Here is a 17,451-nt window from a genome sequence, read left to right as displayed (position 1 = left end):
TTTTTTTTTTTTTTTTTTTTTTTTTTTTTTTTTTTTGTGAACTCCCCAAATATTTCTTATTTTTTTTGGCTTATTCATCTGATTCGGGTTTTTTTGGTGGACAGTGTTGTGGGTCTATAGTCTCTATGGCTGATCGTAGAAATGGTAGTAGCCAACCTCCCAATGGGAAGGCCAGTGGAGCTGGGAATATGTATTCTATTGATCTAGTGAGAACTTCAGCACAAGACTGAAAGCTATATATTCTCATTGGGATGAGCACAAATCTGACACGTGGATCTCTTCAGATGTACTAGCTATCGGGATACCTCCAGCATCAGAGGATCTGCGGTACCTTAAGACTTCAGCGCTCCCAGAGACTATAATGGTGTTCAACAAGAAACAAATTCATATTCTGTGTAGCCAAAAGAAGGCCTCTCTATTAGATGTTGTAAAAAAACCTGCCTCGGATGCCGTTGGTGCAGATGTTGTTATGCATGTGAAGGCAAAGAATGATGATGGTTCTTCCTTAATGGATGCTATATTTCGTGCTATTCGAGCTCAGTCAAAGGCAGATGGCATGGAGAACCCAGTAGTCGGAAAGCCCAAAGTCTCCGAATGGTGGACTCAGAAATAAAGTTCCAGAAGACACAAGTTATGCAAGAAAACGGAAAGAGAAGAACTCTGTACTAATAAAGGAGGAGGAGAGAGAGACAGGAGTAGTAAGTTGGAAGGTGTTAATGAGGTAAGACATCGACTTACAAGAAATTCATGCTTCAAAAAGAATTTGTATGCTTAAAGCTAAAAAACAGAGCACTCTTTTGTGGCTTCGTTTCTTTAGAAATGTATTCCTTACTTATAAACTCATAATCATCCCCTTAATTAGCCAACGTGGGACACCCTCTCAACAATCTTCAACAATTCTCCCCTTAAACAAAGTACACCACAGAGCCTCTCCTGAGGCCTATGGAGTCCTCAAATAGCCTCCCCTTAATCGAGGCTCGACTCCTTCTCTAGAGTCCTCGAAGAAGTACACCCTTTGTTTGACACTTGAGTCACTTTAGACTACACATCTGAGGCTCACAACTTCTTTGTTCAACACTTAAGGGAACTTTGTTGTATGTGTAGGTATAAGGATGCATTAGGAGGTACTTGGGTAGTTTTCGTACTCTTTTCATTTTATCTGCTGATAGAATTCCTTCGAGTTTTGACTAGCATGTGGTTAAGCTTTTGGACAAATAAAAGCATTTCAGAAAATTATTACGCTGGATACTACAATCTCATCTATGTAGCGTTGTCCTTTGGCCAGGTGAGTAAGTATATGTATTAACGTTGTCATTTGGATCACGGGATTTATATGGTGGGCATGGATAATGTTTTTAGCCTTGTCTGAATTTTGTTCTGTTTGTTTCCTTCTAGTTGACATTTACAGTAGCAAACTTATACTGGTTAATCATTTCAAGCCTCCGTGCGTCTAGAAAATTGCACGATTTCATGCTAAATTCAATCTAAGAGCTCCAATGGTGTTCTTCCACACCAATCCAATTGGACGAATTATCAATAGGTTTGCCAAAGATCTTGGAGACATTGATCGTACTCTTGCCCATATTATGAATATGTTTCTTGGACAACTGTGGCAGCTACTGTCAACTTTTGTTCTAATAGGTCTAGTGAGCCCAATCTCCCTATGGGCCATTACGCCGCTATTGATTGTGTTTTATGCAGTCTATTTATATTATCAGGTATGATGTTAACAACTTTTATTCTGTTCCTTTTTGTCAATAAACTATGGAAGAGAAATTGAATTTCATCACATGCTTCTTTCAGAGTACCTCATGCGAAGTCAAACGCTTGGGTTCGATTACTAGATCTCCGGTGTATGCTCAATTTGGGGAAGTGTTAAATGGTCTGTCAACTATCCGTGCATATAAGGCATATGATCGAATGGAAAGCATCAACGGGAGGTTCGTGGATAATAACACCAGGTTTACTCTTGCAAATATCAGTTCAAATCGCTGGCTCACAATAAGGTTGGAAACATTAGGAGGCTTTATAATCTGGATGACAGCAACTTTTGCTGTCTTGCAGAACGCAAGAGAAGAAAACCAGGGGGCATTTGCATCTACGATGGGATTACTTTTAAGTTATACCCTAAACATCACAAACTTGTTAAGTGGTGTTCTAAGACAAGCAAGTAGGGCTGAAAATGGTTTAAACGCTGTTGAACGTGTTGGCATATACATCGATTTGCCTTCAGAGGCTCCAGCTATAATCGAGTATAACCGCCCCCCTTCTGGTTGGCCTTCATCTGGATCGATTCATTTTGAGGATGTTGTCTTACGTTATAGGCCTGGACTTCCTCCAGTCTTGCATGGGCTATCCTTTAATATTTTACCAACTGACAAGCTAGGAATAGTTGGAAGAACTGGTGCAGGAAAATCAAGCATGTTGAATGCATTATTTCGAATTGTAGAGATCGAACTAGGACGAATAACAATTGATGGCTATGACATTGCTAAGGTTGGGCTAACAGATTTGCGGAAATCTCTAACTGTTATACCTCAATCACCAATTCTTTTTTCAGGTATGCTTTGAGTAGACTTCTAAATCTTCTCTTGAATTCAATCTATTCATCCATCTATCGTTTGTTTAGGAACTGTACGTTTTAATCTCGATCCGTTCTGTGAACATAATGATGCTGACTTGTGGGAGGCTCTTGAGAGAGCACATCTTAAGGATGTAATTATGAGAAGCTCTTTTGGCTTGGATATTGAGGTAAGACCCTTTGCCAACTTTAGCTTATGTTGAATAAAACTTAAGTGCAAGTTCATAATTGTTCAAGGTTTCGGAAGGAGGGGAAAATTTCAGCGTTGGACAAAGGCAATTGATAAGCCTTGCTAGAGCGTTGTTGAGAAGATCAAAGATCATTGTTCTTGATGAAGCAACGGCAGCTGTTGATGTTAACACAGACTCTCTGATACAGAAAACTATCCGTGAGGAGTTCAAATCGTGCACTATGCTGATAATCGCTCATCGATTAAACAGGATTATTGATTGTGATCGGATTCTCGTGCTGGATAAGGGTCAGGTATGGCTTAGTTTTTGGTTGATGAGCTAGTGGTTATGCCATTGTTGATCACTTCAGAACTACCAATGTTCTTTCAGGTCATAGAATATGATGCCCCTGAAAAGCTGCTTTCAAATGAAGGAAGCGCATTCTATAGAATGGTTCAAAGTACAGGACCTGCAAATGCTCAGTACTTATGTAGCTTAGTTCTTGGAAAAGAAGAGACCAATCCACATGATGAAAACCAGTTACTTCAGAATGGTCATGGGAGATGGCTAGCAAAAACCCACTGGATGACTGCTGCTCAGTTTGCTCTGTCCAGAAGTCTTGCTGCCTCTCAAGATGACCTCAAAAGGCCAGACATTGAGACTGTTCATGGGAATGATGTCATTGGGAAAGCAAAGGATGCAGTTCTAACGCTGCATGGAGTTTTGGAGGGGAAACACGACGGATTAATCGACGAAGTACTCACTCGAGACTCGATTCCTAGATACAGTTGGTGGTCGTCTTTCTACCGAATAATTGAAGGTATGCTTGTATTGGTGTGTCCATTTCTTTTTCTGGTTTGAAGCTCGTTTACTGTCAATATTTGAAGTGTTCTTGCCTGGGTTTGCTTGACATGAAGCTGTTTTTGAATGAAATTATGTGATTAGATTTATCCCTTTTATGTTGGTCTTAGGGCTGGCTGTGATGAGCAGATTGCACAGTTACAAGAAGCTTGGTGATGGTGAAGATGGTGAAGCTGAAGAGAGGCAGTTTGACTGAAACCATAGTTCTTTGTTATCATTTTGGAATAAAACCATGTTCTTGTCGTGTTCTTGTCGTTTTCTCAATCGAGAGAAATATTTTCGTTAATATTCCTCGTATCAAATTAAGTGTAATCTTGTAACACTTAAGGTCGAGATACAGTTCAATAGATTGAAAGTTTTCAATAAAAATTGAAAAGTTTTGAAAGAAAAAAATCTGTATCAGCTTAGGAAGAGGAGAGGATAAATATATGATTGTAATCTTGACAACAATAAAAAGACAAAACTCTATAAAATTTGAAAAATTTCATGTTATGGAGAGGTTTTCATCCCTCTGGGGGATTGTTTCATTCTCTTATCTAATTAACGAACGATTTCACAATTTATTTTTTTTGGTTCAATATCTTCGTTGACACTCTCTTGTGTCTGGTTTGTATCGTCGATTAGCCTCACGATTTTTAAGACACATCTACTAGAGAGAATTTTTCACGCTCAATAGGATTTCACAATATTTTATTAAATATTTTTCACATTTTAAAAAAAATACATTTAAACTTTTAAGTTTAAAAAAAAAAAAATTTACAAGTTTACTTTCAAAAAATGGAAAATAAGACGAAATATTCACAAGGAAAGTTAACTTCTTTAGATTGGNACTATTGAAGCGAAAAAAAAAAAAAAAAAAAAAAAAAAAAAAAAAAACCCCATTTTATAGATTGGAATAAAATTTAAATTTCATCAATTATTTGCTGTACAAAAAGAGAAAAATAAGATAAATACATAAAGCCCGCCCGCCCGCCCGCTCGCCCTCGGCTCCCTCCCTTTTCTGTCTCGATATATTGCTGCAGCCCTATGCCCTTCCCTCCCCTTCCCTTCCATTCCAATCCCACTTCTGTTCTGTTGGCTGCCATTGCCGCCTCTCTTTCTCTGTAAACTCTAAATCTCCTTCTCCTCATCTACCTATCTCTCGCGCTCCTCAATCATCTCTTATAGACCCATCTCTCGCTCGCCCTGTAGCTTGGATTTCTCGAGGGTTTCTGGCCGCATTTGCCTNTGTTTCAGCTTCCACAGCTTGTATGATCTTGCACCCTTCCAGTTTTCTGATACCAGGTGCGTTTTTTCCACTTTAACGTAAACCCTCACAACGTTTCAAGAAGGACGTGTATTTGTGTGATTTTTATTCAGATTGAACTCTCCGCATCGGCTGCGTTCTTTTTATGGCTTTAGTTAGATTATAAATTGGCTTATTCTTTTCCTGTTTCAACAAAGAAACCCAACTTCTCGTTGATTTTTTTGGATAGTTAGGAAGCTATAACTTCATTAAGATGCAATTTCAAAATTTCCGCTCTAGAACCAAACCCTAGAACTATAAATATGCATTCCAACTGAAGTTAATATCGGAGGAAGAATAATAACAAAATTATTTCGTTAATGCACACGAAGAGGCCGCATTAACGATAATAGCACACGAAGAAGCCGCATTAACGATAACATCAAATCTATTTTGTTAATGCACACAGAATTTTCACCTTGTGAATCACCTAATTGCCAGTTTCGTCCGTCTGGTTGAGAGTTTGAGGTTAGTTGGTGGATTTGTTCTACACATTATTACGTTAGAAATAACATCTAAAAGAATTTTTCTTGCCGAACTTGTAGTTGATCATGTTCAGATGAGTTCCACAGTCACATCTAACTAAGTGCGAATTTGAGATTTTTTTTTTTAAAATTTTGAACCATTGCCGATTTAGTTTGGTCCTTTTCCCCCCATCCTAGTGTTTCTATTAATTTCTTCATTAGTTCAAAGGATAATTGTGTTAGACCGCTGATTTTGAAAATGTCCTTATACTATTGTCAGTACTCTGGCACCACCAGTGTTTAAGATAAAGTTCGTTCAGTTATGGAGTAATTGTTTGATTCTTCTCAATTGAGTTCTTAAAGACTGGAAAATTTTAACTTGCATTTAAAATTTGGTTCGATTATTTGTGATCATGAGATGGATATTGTAAGTGAGTCTTTGAATCAAGAAAAATTATTTTCTGTGGAACGTCAAGAGGAAGCATTTTTATGCCAAACTCATTTTTGTCAGTTGCACATTCTGAATTTTGTTGTGCTTACTGACATTGTAGTTATGCCGCAGCGTGAAATGTAAAATTTCATTGTAAATATTTTTTTTTGCTTGGTTCACGAGTTAAAGTGAATTCACACCACTTTCTTTAAAAATGAAGTTGAATCCCCAACTATTAATCCCAATTATTTGAGATTTACTTTATACTTGACTCTCTGATTTTTTTTTTTTTTTTTTTTTTTTTTTTTTTTTTTTTTTTTTTTTTTTGGTGACCTCCCCAAATATTTCTTATTTTTTTGGCTTATTCATCTGGTTCAGGTGTTTTTTGGTCGACAGTGTTGTGGCTCTATAGTCTCTATGGCTGATCGTAGAAATGGTAGTAGCCAACCTCCCAATGGGAAGGCCAGTGGATCTGGGAATATGTATTCTATTGATCTAGTGAACTTCAGCACAAGACTGAAAGCTATATATGCTCATTGGGATGAGCACAAATCTGACATGTGGAGCTCTTCAGATGTACTAGCTATCGGGACACCTCCAGCATCAGAGGATCTGCGGTACCTTAAGTCATCAGCGCTCCATATCTGGTTGTTAGGTTATGAGTTCCCAGAGACTATAATAGTGTTCACCAAGAAACAAATTCATTTTCTGTGTAGCCAAAAGAAGGCATCTCTACTTGATGTTGTAAAAAAATCTGCCTCGGATGCCGTTGGTGCAGATGTTGTTATGCATGTGAAGGCAAAGAATGATGATGGTTCTTCCTTAATGGATGCTATATTTCGTGCGATTCGAGCTCAGTCAAAGGCAGATGGCATGGAGAACCCAGTAGTTGGATACATTTCTAGAGAAGCTCCTGAAGGGAACCTTCTAGAGACGTGGTCTGGGAAGCTGAAGAGTGCTAACTTTGAATTAGGTGACATAACAAATGGGTTATCTGACTTATTTGCTTGCAAAGATGATAATGAAATTATGAACATCAAGAAAGCCGCATTTTTAACTGTTAATGTGATGAAAAAAGTTGTGGTCCCAAAGTTGGAAAATGTGATTGACGAGGAGAAGAAAATCACCCATTCATCATTGATGGATGAGACAGAGAAAGCCATTCTGGAACCCTCAAAAGCTGGCGTGAAGTTAAAGACTGAAAATGTTGACATATGTTACCCTCCAATATTTCAGAGTGGAGGAGAGTTTGATCTCAGGCCCAGTGCTGCGAGCAATGATGAGTTACTTCACTATGATCCTGCAAGTGTGATAATATGTGCAGTGGGGTCCCGATACAAGAGCTATTGCTCTAATGTTGCCAGAACTTTCTTGATTGATGCGAATCCACTGCAAAGCAAGGCTTATGAGGTCCTTCTCAAAGCCCAAGAAGTGGCCATCAGTATGTTGAGGCCTGAAAATAGGGTGAATGCTGCATATGTAGCAGCTCTTTCTGTTGTCGAGAAAGAAGCTCCTGAGTTGGTTCCCAATCTTACTAAATCAGCTGGGACAGGCATTGGACTTGAGTTTCGTGAGTCTGGGTTGAATCTTAATGCCAAAAACGACCGCATAGTAAAGGCTGGCATGGTGTTTAATGTTACACTTGGTTTCCAGAACTTGAAGCCAACAGATAAATTGCAGAGTTCTTCAGGTAAAACGAAGAACCAAAACTTCTCATTATTGATTGCTGATACAGTTATCGTAGGCAAAGAGAAAACGGAAGTTTTGACTGCTCAAAGCTCGAAAAGTGTCAAAGACATAGCGTATTCATTTAATGAGGATGAGGAGGAAGAAGATAAGTCCAAGGTAAAAACTGAAACTAAAGGAAAAGAGGCAGTAGTTTCAAAGACGACTCTAAGGTCAGATAATCATGAGATCTCAAAGGAGGAGCTTCGCAGGCAGCATCAGGCTGAACTTGCCCGTCAGAAGAATGAAGAAACAGCAAGGAGACTAGCTGGTGTCGGAAATGGAGCTGGAGATAATCGTTCTTCTATGAGAACTGCAGCAGACTTGGTTGCTTATAAGAGCGTAAATGATTTGCCATCTCAGAGAGATCTGATGATTCATATTGATCAGAAGAATGAAACTGTACTATTGCCTATTTATGGTAGCATGGTTCCATTCCATGTTGCTACTATAAGGACTGTCTCTAGTCAGCAGGACACCAACCGCACTTGTTATATTAGAATAATTTTCAATGTTCCCGGGACTCCTTTCAGTCCTCACGATGCAAATTCATTGAAATTCCAGGGATCTATCTACTTGAAGGAGGTTTCATTCCGCTCCAAAGACCCAAGACACATCAGTGAAGTAGTACAGCTAATTAAAACATTGCGGAGACAGGTTGTTGCTAGGGAGTCTGAGAGAGCAGAAAGGGCAACATTGGTTACACAGGAGAAGCTCCAGTTAGCTGGTAATCGTTTCAAGCCAATTAGGTTGCCGGAGCTTTGGATTCGCCCTCCTTTTGGTGGACGTGGGAGGAAGTTACCCGGGACTCTAGAAGCACATTTGAATGGATTTCGTTATGCTACCACTAGGTCAGAGGAACGGGTAGACATTATGTTTGGCAATGTCAAGCATGCATTTTTTCAGCCAGCAGAGAATGAAATGATCACTCTGCTTCATTTTCATCTGCACAACCATATAATGGTGGGGAATAAGAAAACCAAAGATGTACAGTTCTACGTTGAGGTGATGGATGTTGTCCAGACCATAGGAGGTGGAAAGAGATCAGCCTACGACCCAGATGAGATCGAGGAAGAGCAAAGGGAGAGGGACAGGAAGAATAAAATAAACATGGACTTTCAGAGTTTTGTAAACCGTGTCAATGATCTTTGGGGCCAGCCCCAATTCAATGGTCTTGACCTTGAGTTTGATCAGCCTCTGAGGGAGCTTGGATTTCATGGAGTTCCTTATAAATCTTCTGCATTTATTGTCCCGACCTCAACCTGCCTGGTTGAACTTATAGAAACTCCTTTTCTTGTTGTCACTCTCGGTGAAATTGAAATAGTAAATCTAGAGAGAGTTGGCTTTGGTCAGAAGAATTTTGACATGACAATTGTGTTTAAAGACTTCAAGCGAGATGTTCTTCGCATTGATTCTATCCCTTCCACGTCACTGGATGGTATCAAGGAATGGCTTGACACAACAGACATTAAATATTATGAAAGTAAGCTGAATTTGAACTGGCGACAAATTCTTAAGACGATAACTGATGATCCACAGAGCTTCATTGATGATGGCGGATGGGAATTCTTGAATTTAGAAGCTACTGACTCTGAATCTGACAACTCTGGGGAGTCAGACAAGGGGTATGAGCCATCAGATGTTGAGCCTGAATCTGACTCGGAAGATGATGATTCTGATAGTGCATCATTAGTGGAGTCGGAGGATGAGGAAGAAGAAGATTCTGACGGTGATTCGGAGGAGGAGCAAGGGAAGACATGGGAGGAGTTGGAGAGGGAAGCAAGCAATGCAGACAGGGAAAAGGGAGATGAATCGGACAGTGAAGAAGAGAGAAAGCGAAGAAAGATGAAAACTTTTGGGAAGTTTCGAGCTGGGCCTAGTGGTAATGTCCCCAAGCGGCCGAAGATCAGGTGAATTCCATTGGACACCATTGTTTTATCTTAATATAATGTGGTTTTTGTGGATCAGATTTAGTTCTAGTTCTTTAGCAAGATCTGCCTTACGTTATTCATCTGTCCAACTTTGGTTGCAATATAATCCTTGAGCTGTTCGGTAAAGAGTGTTATGATCGTTTCGTAGTATTATGTTTAAGTAGGAACATTCTCTGCTTGTAAATGTTTAGCATAGCCATAGCTTTCATCCATTTTCGACAGATTGACAAGAAGCTGATGTGCTATCTGGTGAAGTCTGTAGCGTTCACAAAAAGCAGACTTTTATCTGGTTTAGTTTTTTAGTTGGTAATGTAGTTGTGCTTTTCCTCTTGAAAAAGTTCCGTTCCCATGTAGAATCGCCGTTACATTTTTGTAGTACACTTGGCGGAGGAGCTCTTCTATCTCATCTGCCTCTTTACTTCTGCTTTTAACACTTGCTTTTTTCCCTTTGATGTTACTGAACGGTCTGAATGATCTGTTATTAGAGCGTCCTTCCTCCCTTAATGGTCCCAAGTTTTTAAGAGATTGTGTAGGCTGTTTAGTAATGCTTTCAATTAAGATTATGAACTGTATTTGCCACATCGATCGGTGATTAAAATGAAAAGGTTAATAAAACATTTTTTATTTCTAAGACACGTTTTAAAATCACTTAAATCTTATTTGAAATGGATTCTTCCGCCCTGTTGTTGTTGTTGTTGAGGCAGTAAAGGAGTTCCAAAAGAACGTATGGTGTGATGTGAAAGAGAAGATAGGATTTCTGACAAAGGAAGGGAAAAAGAATGGTTAGAAACTCCATTTTGTCTCCCCAAACGAAACGCTATTCAGACAAACAAGGCACGGTTGGTTTCAACCTTCAACGCCTTTTCTCACCCTCTTACTTACACATGCTTCTTTTTTTTTTTGTGACATTGAAATTTCTGCCACAAAACATTCATAATTACCGTCTTTCCCCCAACATTTTTCTACACTTTTACCCTTTTTATTTTTTATTTGGTAAGCTAAGTGTACATCAAACCCAATCAAAGACAACAATGTTAGAGAAACTTTATTAGAGAATGTTTGGTAAAGGTCGGGACCATTGTTTATGTCAATAAACGATTTGAAGTGGTGACATATCACTTAACAAATATAAGGTAAGCACACTAGAGGGGTGTTTAGGAGTAGGTCAACTAAAGAGTTTGGTAAAGATAGTCAAGTAGTAAAAAAGCAAATAAGGAGTTTTGTCTCATTTTTTTAAAATATGATGCGCAATTAATGCAAAATAGCTTTTTTTCTTTTCTTTTTTTGTCTGATTTGGTAATGGATCCCATCTCATTACATTAAGTCATTATTAGTAATATTCTATCGGGCTAGAGTAATTACATGGATTAAGTATCATAAGCTATGTTGAATTAATAACTAAATTATATATATGTATATATATGAGCTAATAAATTTAATTACATTACACATTACCCACACTTCCTTTAAGTAGTCCCCATCTAAATATCAATCCAACTTTTATTCCATAGGGAGAGAGGCAACTACCCTTAAATGGACCACAATTTCCTTTAATATTTGACAAGCTGTATTAGTATTATTATTTATTTTTTTCTTCACATCACATGATATGATTGGTTGTAACTTCAGCAAAAAGTAATTAGTTTGTTAAATATCACTTCCACCTTCACTCTATTCGATTAAACACGTATCACTATATCAAAAGTGAAAGTTGAATCATCGACTTTTGAAATGATAATTGGTATCTTATCCATTAAACTATGTTCGAACTGACAACTATTGGGGTTGATTAGAATATATGTTTTCGATTAAACGATTAAATTATGTTCGAGCAACCCACTCCACATGTTATTCAACTCAAATATATTATACATATACACATATACCATCATCTAATTTAACCGGACATAATATTTTACTAAAATTTTGACTTTACATTATTATTATTATTATTATTATTATTATTATTATGTTCACAAAATGAGGACAAAACTTGTAATTTTATTAGCATTTGGTTTATAAAAAAGTAATGGTTCCTTCACCTACCGGTTGCCTCTCATTGGAGACCTTGGAAGCTTTCTTCACCAACCTTGATTATAAGTTAGAACCTAAAAGATGTGGCTTAGAAATAGCAGCTTTTGTCATTCAAATAAAGTACCGATTTTTGTCTAATAGTTGCAAATTACAAAACCCAATAATTCTATGCGGAAGAAAAGAAAAAAATGGTTTTGATATTGAATGAATAATTAAAGTGATTAAGGAAGAAAAGTAGGCTTAATGCAAAAAATGTGGATTTTTTAAGGTAAGCAAGAAAGAAAAGGGAGAATTCCCATGTAAAGCAACCAAGAAGACAGATCTTTCCTTAGGAATAAGGAAGAAAGATGGCAGTTTTTTTTTTGTGTTATGGTCATAAAAATGGTCCTTTTATTGTCTTAAAAGCTCATATATTGTCTTCCGTTTACATCAATAGAGGCAGAAAAACGTCTCGGTCAATCCTAGAAATCACGGACCCAGGGCAATGAAGCAATGAGGTAATGAAAACCCTTTTAATCAATTAGTATTTGCTTTGTAAGTTTCGCTGAATTCTTTAACATTAACAGTAACATATGTTTATATATAAGCCTCCAAAAGAGGCCAAAATTATGTATCCACATGGCCTAGCTGGACAAAAACGGATAGCTACCATCAAAAGAAAAAAAAAAAAAAAGAAACGGATAGCTGTTACTTCCAAGCTTCTAAATTTGTGAGTAAACTGAGGAATTGTTCTTCATTTAATCCAGATTATGATCTGGGTCAACTGCGTTACTGTTGGGGCCATGTTTAAAGATGCTTAAGGAACAAAATACTAGAAAGTAATGAGTGTGTTTCAAGGCAAAGGTCCCCACATGTGCATCTGGAAAATGGTCTCTTTCTCTCAGAGCTGCCATTAATTGTAAACCAACGTTGCTTTCTTCAATTTCAATATCTCTCAACCCCCGCTTGGCTCAGGCTGGCTTTATGGCAAATGGGTCTCGCGTGGACATTGCTTTCAGCATTACTCTTAGTCGTAACGCAACGAGTGACTCCTTCCTGCCCTTTTCTTTAATCACTGGTATGAGTGGTTTTTTGTTTTGGTCCTTTCTTCCTCGTTGGCGTTTGGATTTTGGAATCTTCTAGGTGAGTTTCAGAGGCTGGAAGAAAGAAGAAACCATAAATTTCTTCTTCTTCTTCGAACATCTGGTTGGTTTTAGGTCTAAACTTGAGGGGGTTGAACTAATTTTCCGTCCTGATTTGCTTAAATCTGTTTTTTTCGGTTCTGGGTGTTCATGTTTTCTGGGTGTTCATGTTTTCTGGGTGTTGGTGTATTTTGGTGATGTTGGTGGGTGGAGGTTCTGTTCTAGTGAACTCAGGGCTCAATTTGTAAAGGGATTTGCCCATTTTTTCTCTATATTGATAGATTGTAGCAGGTTTCTTCTTGAAGTTTGACAGTGTTTTACAAGTTTAAAACAATACCTAGAAACCAGTCAACGAACTGCATTGCCGCTGGTTTTGGAAATTTGAGCTTTGGGTTTTTCTAAGGTTAACGAGAAACTGGGCCGGGGGTTGCTTCAGTTTCTGCTAATACAAGCCTTTAACAATAGCTACCAAGGTAGTGTGGGGGCTTTTTGTGGCCTCTGTTCAGGAGGTTCTGTGTTGTTTGATGGGTACTTTCGAAGTTTAGCTAGGTAGTGTTTTGATGCCCTTGCATTGAAGTTTTTTTCTCCTTTTTTTCAGTGAAAAGATGGCTTGCGTGAAGCTAGGATCCAAAACTGATGCTTTCCAGAGGCAAGGACAAGCCTGGTATGGACCCTGAAATTTAAACTCTTTACATTTCTTTCTTGCATCAGTTATTGGTTCTGTAACTTGCAGAGAGTTCTTGTAACGGCCCAGATACACCGCTAGTAAATATTGTCCTCTTTAGACTTTCCTTCAAGGTTTTTAAAACGCGCTTGCTAGTAAAAGGTTTCCACCCTCTTATAAAAGCAAGTTTCCATACCCTTATAAAGAAGGTTTCTACCGTTCTCTTCATCTATCTCAATGAAGTAGGTAGTGATATAATTAGGTGCTTTCAACTCGCACCAACCTGCTCTAGAAAAATTTAACAAAACTTTTGATAGTTTCTCTTAGGATTCACCAACTATGCCTGTACATGTCGGTTGTTCTGGGATTTGTTCCTTCATTGTTCATAGCTAAGATGAAAAGTTTAAATTCAAGAAATATAGGCTTGTTTTACGGTCGTATCTGAATCTGGCACCCGTTGACTTTGCTAGTACAGAACTTGTCGGGAGCAGAACGATAAGGGGAAACCTTCCTACTTTACTTATGCTTTTTGTTAATGGCTGCAGGTTCTGCACTAGTGGATTGCCTAGTGATGTTATTGTTGAAGTTGGAGAGATGTCATTCCATCTACACAAGGTAATTGTGTTAAATTTGAATCATTCTATTTTTAAAAAAATTAATTCTAAAGAAGAATCTTGGAGAATCCTCCCTCCCCTTATGTTTATAGCTGTTTGGGGCAACTTATGTAAATAATAATTGTTGTCATTGAAGTGGAACAATTTCCCCAACCTAAAATGTTATAGGTTATGAAGGTTGTAAGATATTAATGTCCTGACCTCTTAGGCATTTAGGTTCAAGGATTGACTGCTCGACTTATATCCCCGATTACTACCTTAGTACAAGCATAGTTCTAGAACAAAATATCTATACATGATAGGGGAGTTAATGTAACAGCCCAAGACCTCCGCTAGTAGATATTGTATGCTTTGGTCCGTTATGTATCGCCCTCAGCCTCATGGTTTTAAAAAGTGTCTACTAGGGAGAGGTTTTCACATCCTTATCAGGAATGTTTCGTTCCCCTCTCTAACTGATGCGGGATCTCACAATCCACCCCTCTTAAGGACCAGCGTCCTCGCTGGCACACCGCCCGATGTTTGGCTCTCATACCATTTGTAACAGCCAAGACCACCGCTAGCAGATATTGTCCGCTATGGCCCGTTACTCATCGCCGTTAGCCTCATAGTTTTTAAAACATGTCTATTAGGGAGAGGTTTCCACACTCTTATCAAGAATGTTTCGTTTCCCTCTTCAACCGATGTGGGATCTCACAGTTAACCTCAAGGACTTGGCTTAGTGGCTGACATCTTTGAATACCGAGTTATAGTTTTAAACCTGTTATCTTTGAGCTGCTGCCTCAGTTTATGAATATTTCACGAGTTTTCTGATTATAAAGGATTGTAATGTCAGAAGATAGTCTTGCTTATTTGAAAAGTATATATTATGCATATGCTTCATTCATTAAAATTCTTTACTTTTCATGACTGCAGTTCCCTCTGCTATCCAGAAGTGGGGTTATGGAAAGAATGATTGCTGAAGCACCTGAAGAACAGGAGGAAGGAGGTGTAATAACTATTCCCAACATTCCGGGGGGTGCTAAAACATTTGAACTGGTCGCCAAGTTTTGCTACGGAGTGAAACTTGAACTTACAGCCTCAAATGTTGTCTACCTCCGATATGCCGCTGAGCGTCTAGAAATGACTGAGGAGTATGGGGAGGGTAATCTCATTTCTCAGACTGAGGCCTTCCTGAATCAAGTTGTCCTCAAAAGCTGGAAGGACTCTCTGATGGCACTACAGACCTGTGATGATGTTCTCTTCCATACAGATGAGCTCCATATTACTAGAAGGTGTATCGAGTCACTGGCTATTAAGGCGTGCAATGACCCAAGTTTATTTGGGTGGCCAATTATAGAGCACGGAGGACCCATGCAAAGTCCTGGTGGCAGTGTTTTGTGGAATGGCATAAGTACCGGAGCGAGGCCGAAAAATTCAAGTCTAGATTGGTGGTATGAGGATGCAGCGACCTTGAGCTTGCCTCTCTACACGAGGTTAATTTCTGTCATGGAATCACGTGGTATCAAACAGGAAATTATTGCAGGGTCTGTCACTTCCTATGCTAAAAGGTACATTCCTGGTCTAAATCGACGTCAAGGTCCTAGTGAAGCTAGTAGTCGGCTGGCACCGGTGGCTTTGGGGACGACACCCTCGGAGGACGAACAAAAACTTTTACTCGAAGAAATTGATAGGATGCTTCCAATGCAGAAGAGCCTAGTTCCAACTAAGTTTCTTTTTGGTTTATTGCGTACATCCATGATTCTTCGAGTTAATCCCTCGTGTATCTCGAATTTAGAGAAAAGGGTTGGGATGCAGCTCGATCAAGCCACTTTAGAAGATCTTTTGATGCCCAATTTCTCCTACTCCATGGAGACTCTTTACAATGTTGATTGTATACAAAGGATTCTTGAGCACTTCCTAGCAGTGGATCAAATCAATGAGGGAGGTGCCTCTCCATGTTCTATTGATGATGAACAACTGATAGGGTCACCCTCTTTGCCACCAATTACCATGGTCGCTAAACTGATAGATGGATACCTTGCAGAAGTAGCTCCCGATGTTAATTTGAAGCTTCCTAAGTTTCAAGCTCTTGCTGCTGCAGTTCCTGATTACGCTAGACCTTTGGACGATGGCCTTTATCGTGCTATAGATATATATCTGAAGGTATGGATTCTCTTATATTAGCAGTTGAATTGCATATTACTATACAGTAGCTAGTCATATTGATGTCTAACTTGGTTGGCTGCATTATTTGGAAGAAGTTTTTTGGTCAAATTTTTAATGTTGCCTGATGTTGTATGCCTCTTGATTTGTTCTTTTTCCTTATCCGAATCAGCTTAAAATGTTAACTGTTGTCATACATTCTGAAGTGTTCGTGTGAGATCCCACATCGGTTGGGAAGGAGAACGAAACATTCTTTATGAGGGTGTGGAAACCTCTCCCTAGCATATGCTTTTAAAAACCTTGAGGGGAAACTCGAAAGGGAAATCCCAAATTACCGTTTGTCTTTATCGTTCAAGTTTTTCTAAAGGAGGCCATAAAAGCAATCATATCTCAAATCTCTAACCCCTTGAAAATTCCTTCTTTAATCTCTCTGTCAAATATCCCAAGAACAAAAATTGAGTACTTAAGCTTGAGGTTTGGTTATGTTCCTACTCTCTGATACCACACCTGTTTCTTCATTGTTCATGAGCAAGTTACTAGTTGCTTAATTTCTGACTAAAAAAGAACCTGACCGCTGTAACTTGTTTTAATTTTATGCAATGAAGCAGGAATAAGCTTAAAATTTGGGTATGGCTTGATAATGTATGATGTATGCTAAATTTTTCGAATGTTGTTAATCTGCAGTCACACCCATGGCTGGGAGAATCCGACCGAGAACAGCTATGTCGGTTGATGGACTGCCAGAAGCTTTCTTTAGAAGCTTGTACCCATGCTGCACAGAACGAGAGACTGCCTCTTAGAATCATTGTTCAAGTACTCTTTTTTGAGCAGCTTCAGCTCAGGACCTCAATTGCTGGCTGTTTTTTGGTTTCAGACAATCTTGATGGATCCAGACAGTTGAGAAGTGGGGTTGTTGGATCCAATGAAGGAGGTTGGGGAACATCTGCTGTTAGGGAGAATCAGGTTTTGAAGGTGGGGATGGATAACATGAGGATGAGAGTGTCTGAGCTCGAGAAGGAATGCTCAAACATGAAGCAAGAGATCGAGAAGTTGGGACGAACGAAGGGTTCGAGTGCGTGGGGAAGCGTGTCGAAGAAGCTTGGGTTCAAGTTGAAGTCTCAAATGTGCAGTGCTCAAGAGGGTTCAGTGAGTAAGCAGCAATATAGTGGGAACAGGAAAGGAGAGAAAGTGAAGAACAGCATGGGAAAGCAGAACAAGAGTATTGATGCAATTTCAAATGAGTAGATAGAAAGACCTTTTCACCACTTTGCTTTATTTGTTTCACTCACAATGTCCTTAACTGCTACTGATGTTGCTGATTCTAGTTTCTAAAGAAGAGGTCCATTGCTTGCCCCTTTCTTGCATTTCTTTATATTATCCATTGCTTCCCCCTACCATTTTATAAGGGGAAACACAGATCTCTATGTTG

General features: G+C 38.9%; 3 protein-coding genes across 7 annotated transcripts in view; all 3 read left to right on the top strand.

The window, feature by feature from the left end:
• Positions 1 to 9,853, top strand: part of LOC111477832 (FACT complex subunit SPT16-like) — an 11,556-nt gene extending 1,703 nt beyond the window's left edge. Inside the window, exons 2-4 of one of the 3 annotated variants that reach the window (XM_023121758.1) lie at positions 105 to 197; positions 230 to 577; positions 6,752 to 9,853. In XM_023121758.1, the coding sequence (XP_022977526.1) occupies positions 126 to 197; positions 230 to 577; positions 6,752 to 9,430 (3,099 nt within the window). In that variant the 5' untranslated portion in view covers positions 105 to 125 and the 3' untranslated portion in view covers positions 9,431 to 9,853. Of the gene's footprint in view, positions 1 to 104; positions 198 to 229; positions 578 to 4,586; positions 4,897 to 6,169 lie in introns of those variants that run through there. The other 2 variants (XM_023121756.1, XM_023121757.1) reach the window with 2 other exon arrangements.
• On the top strand, positions 1,406 to 2,571 carry LOC111477835 (ABC transporter C family member 12-like). Its single transcript, XM_023121764.1, has 2 exons — positions 1,406 to 1,718; positions 1,804 to 2,571. Exons 1-2 carry the CDS (start codon positions 1,497 to 1,499, stop codon positions 2,569 to 2,571), a joined length of 990 nt encoding a protein of 329 aa, XP_022977532.1. The 5' UTR covers positions 1,406 to 1,496.
• Positions 9,854 to 12,155: 2,302 nt separating the features above from the next.
• LOC111477834 (BTB/POZ domain-containing protein At1g30440-like) lies at positions 12,156 to 17,394 on the top strand. 3 transcript variants are annotated; one of them, XM_023121763.1, is made up of 5 exons: positions 12,156 to 12,538; positions 13,201 to 13,266; positions 13,812 to 13,881; positions 14,793 to 16,022; positions 16,707 to 17,394. In XM_023121763.1, exons 2-5 carry the CDS (start codon positions 13,208 to 13,210, stop codon positions 17,265 to 17,267), a joined length of 1,920 nt encoding a protein of 639 aa, XP_022977531.1. In that variant the 5' UTR covers positions 12,156 to 12,538; positions 13,201 to 13,207; the 3' UTR covers positions 17,268 to 17,394. The 3 variants fall into 3 exon arrangements, with proteins under 3 accessions (XP_022977531.1, XP_022977530.1, XP_022977529.1); XM_023121762.1 differs by having other exon boundaries at positions 12,156 to 12,603; XM_023121761.1 differs by having other exon boundaries at positions 12,156 to 13,075.
• The last annotated feature ends 57 nt before the right edge of the window (positions 17,395 to 17,451 follow it).

The sequence above is a fragment of the Cucurbita maxima genome, unplaced genomic scaffold (assembly GCF_002738345.1).
Source record: "Cucurbita maxima cultivar Rimu unplaced genomic scaffold, Cmax_1.0 Cma_Scf00004, whole genome shotgun sequence".
In the NCBI taxonomy this organism is placed as follows: domain Eukaryota; kingdom Viridiplantae; phylum Streptophyta; class Magnoliopsida; order Cucurbitales; family Cucurbitaceae; genus Cucurbita; species Cucurbita maxima.
Note: the sequence above shows the minus strand (reverse complement) of the source record. Positions and strands in the feature narration are given on the sequence as shown.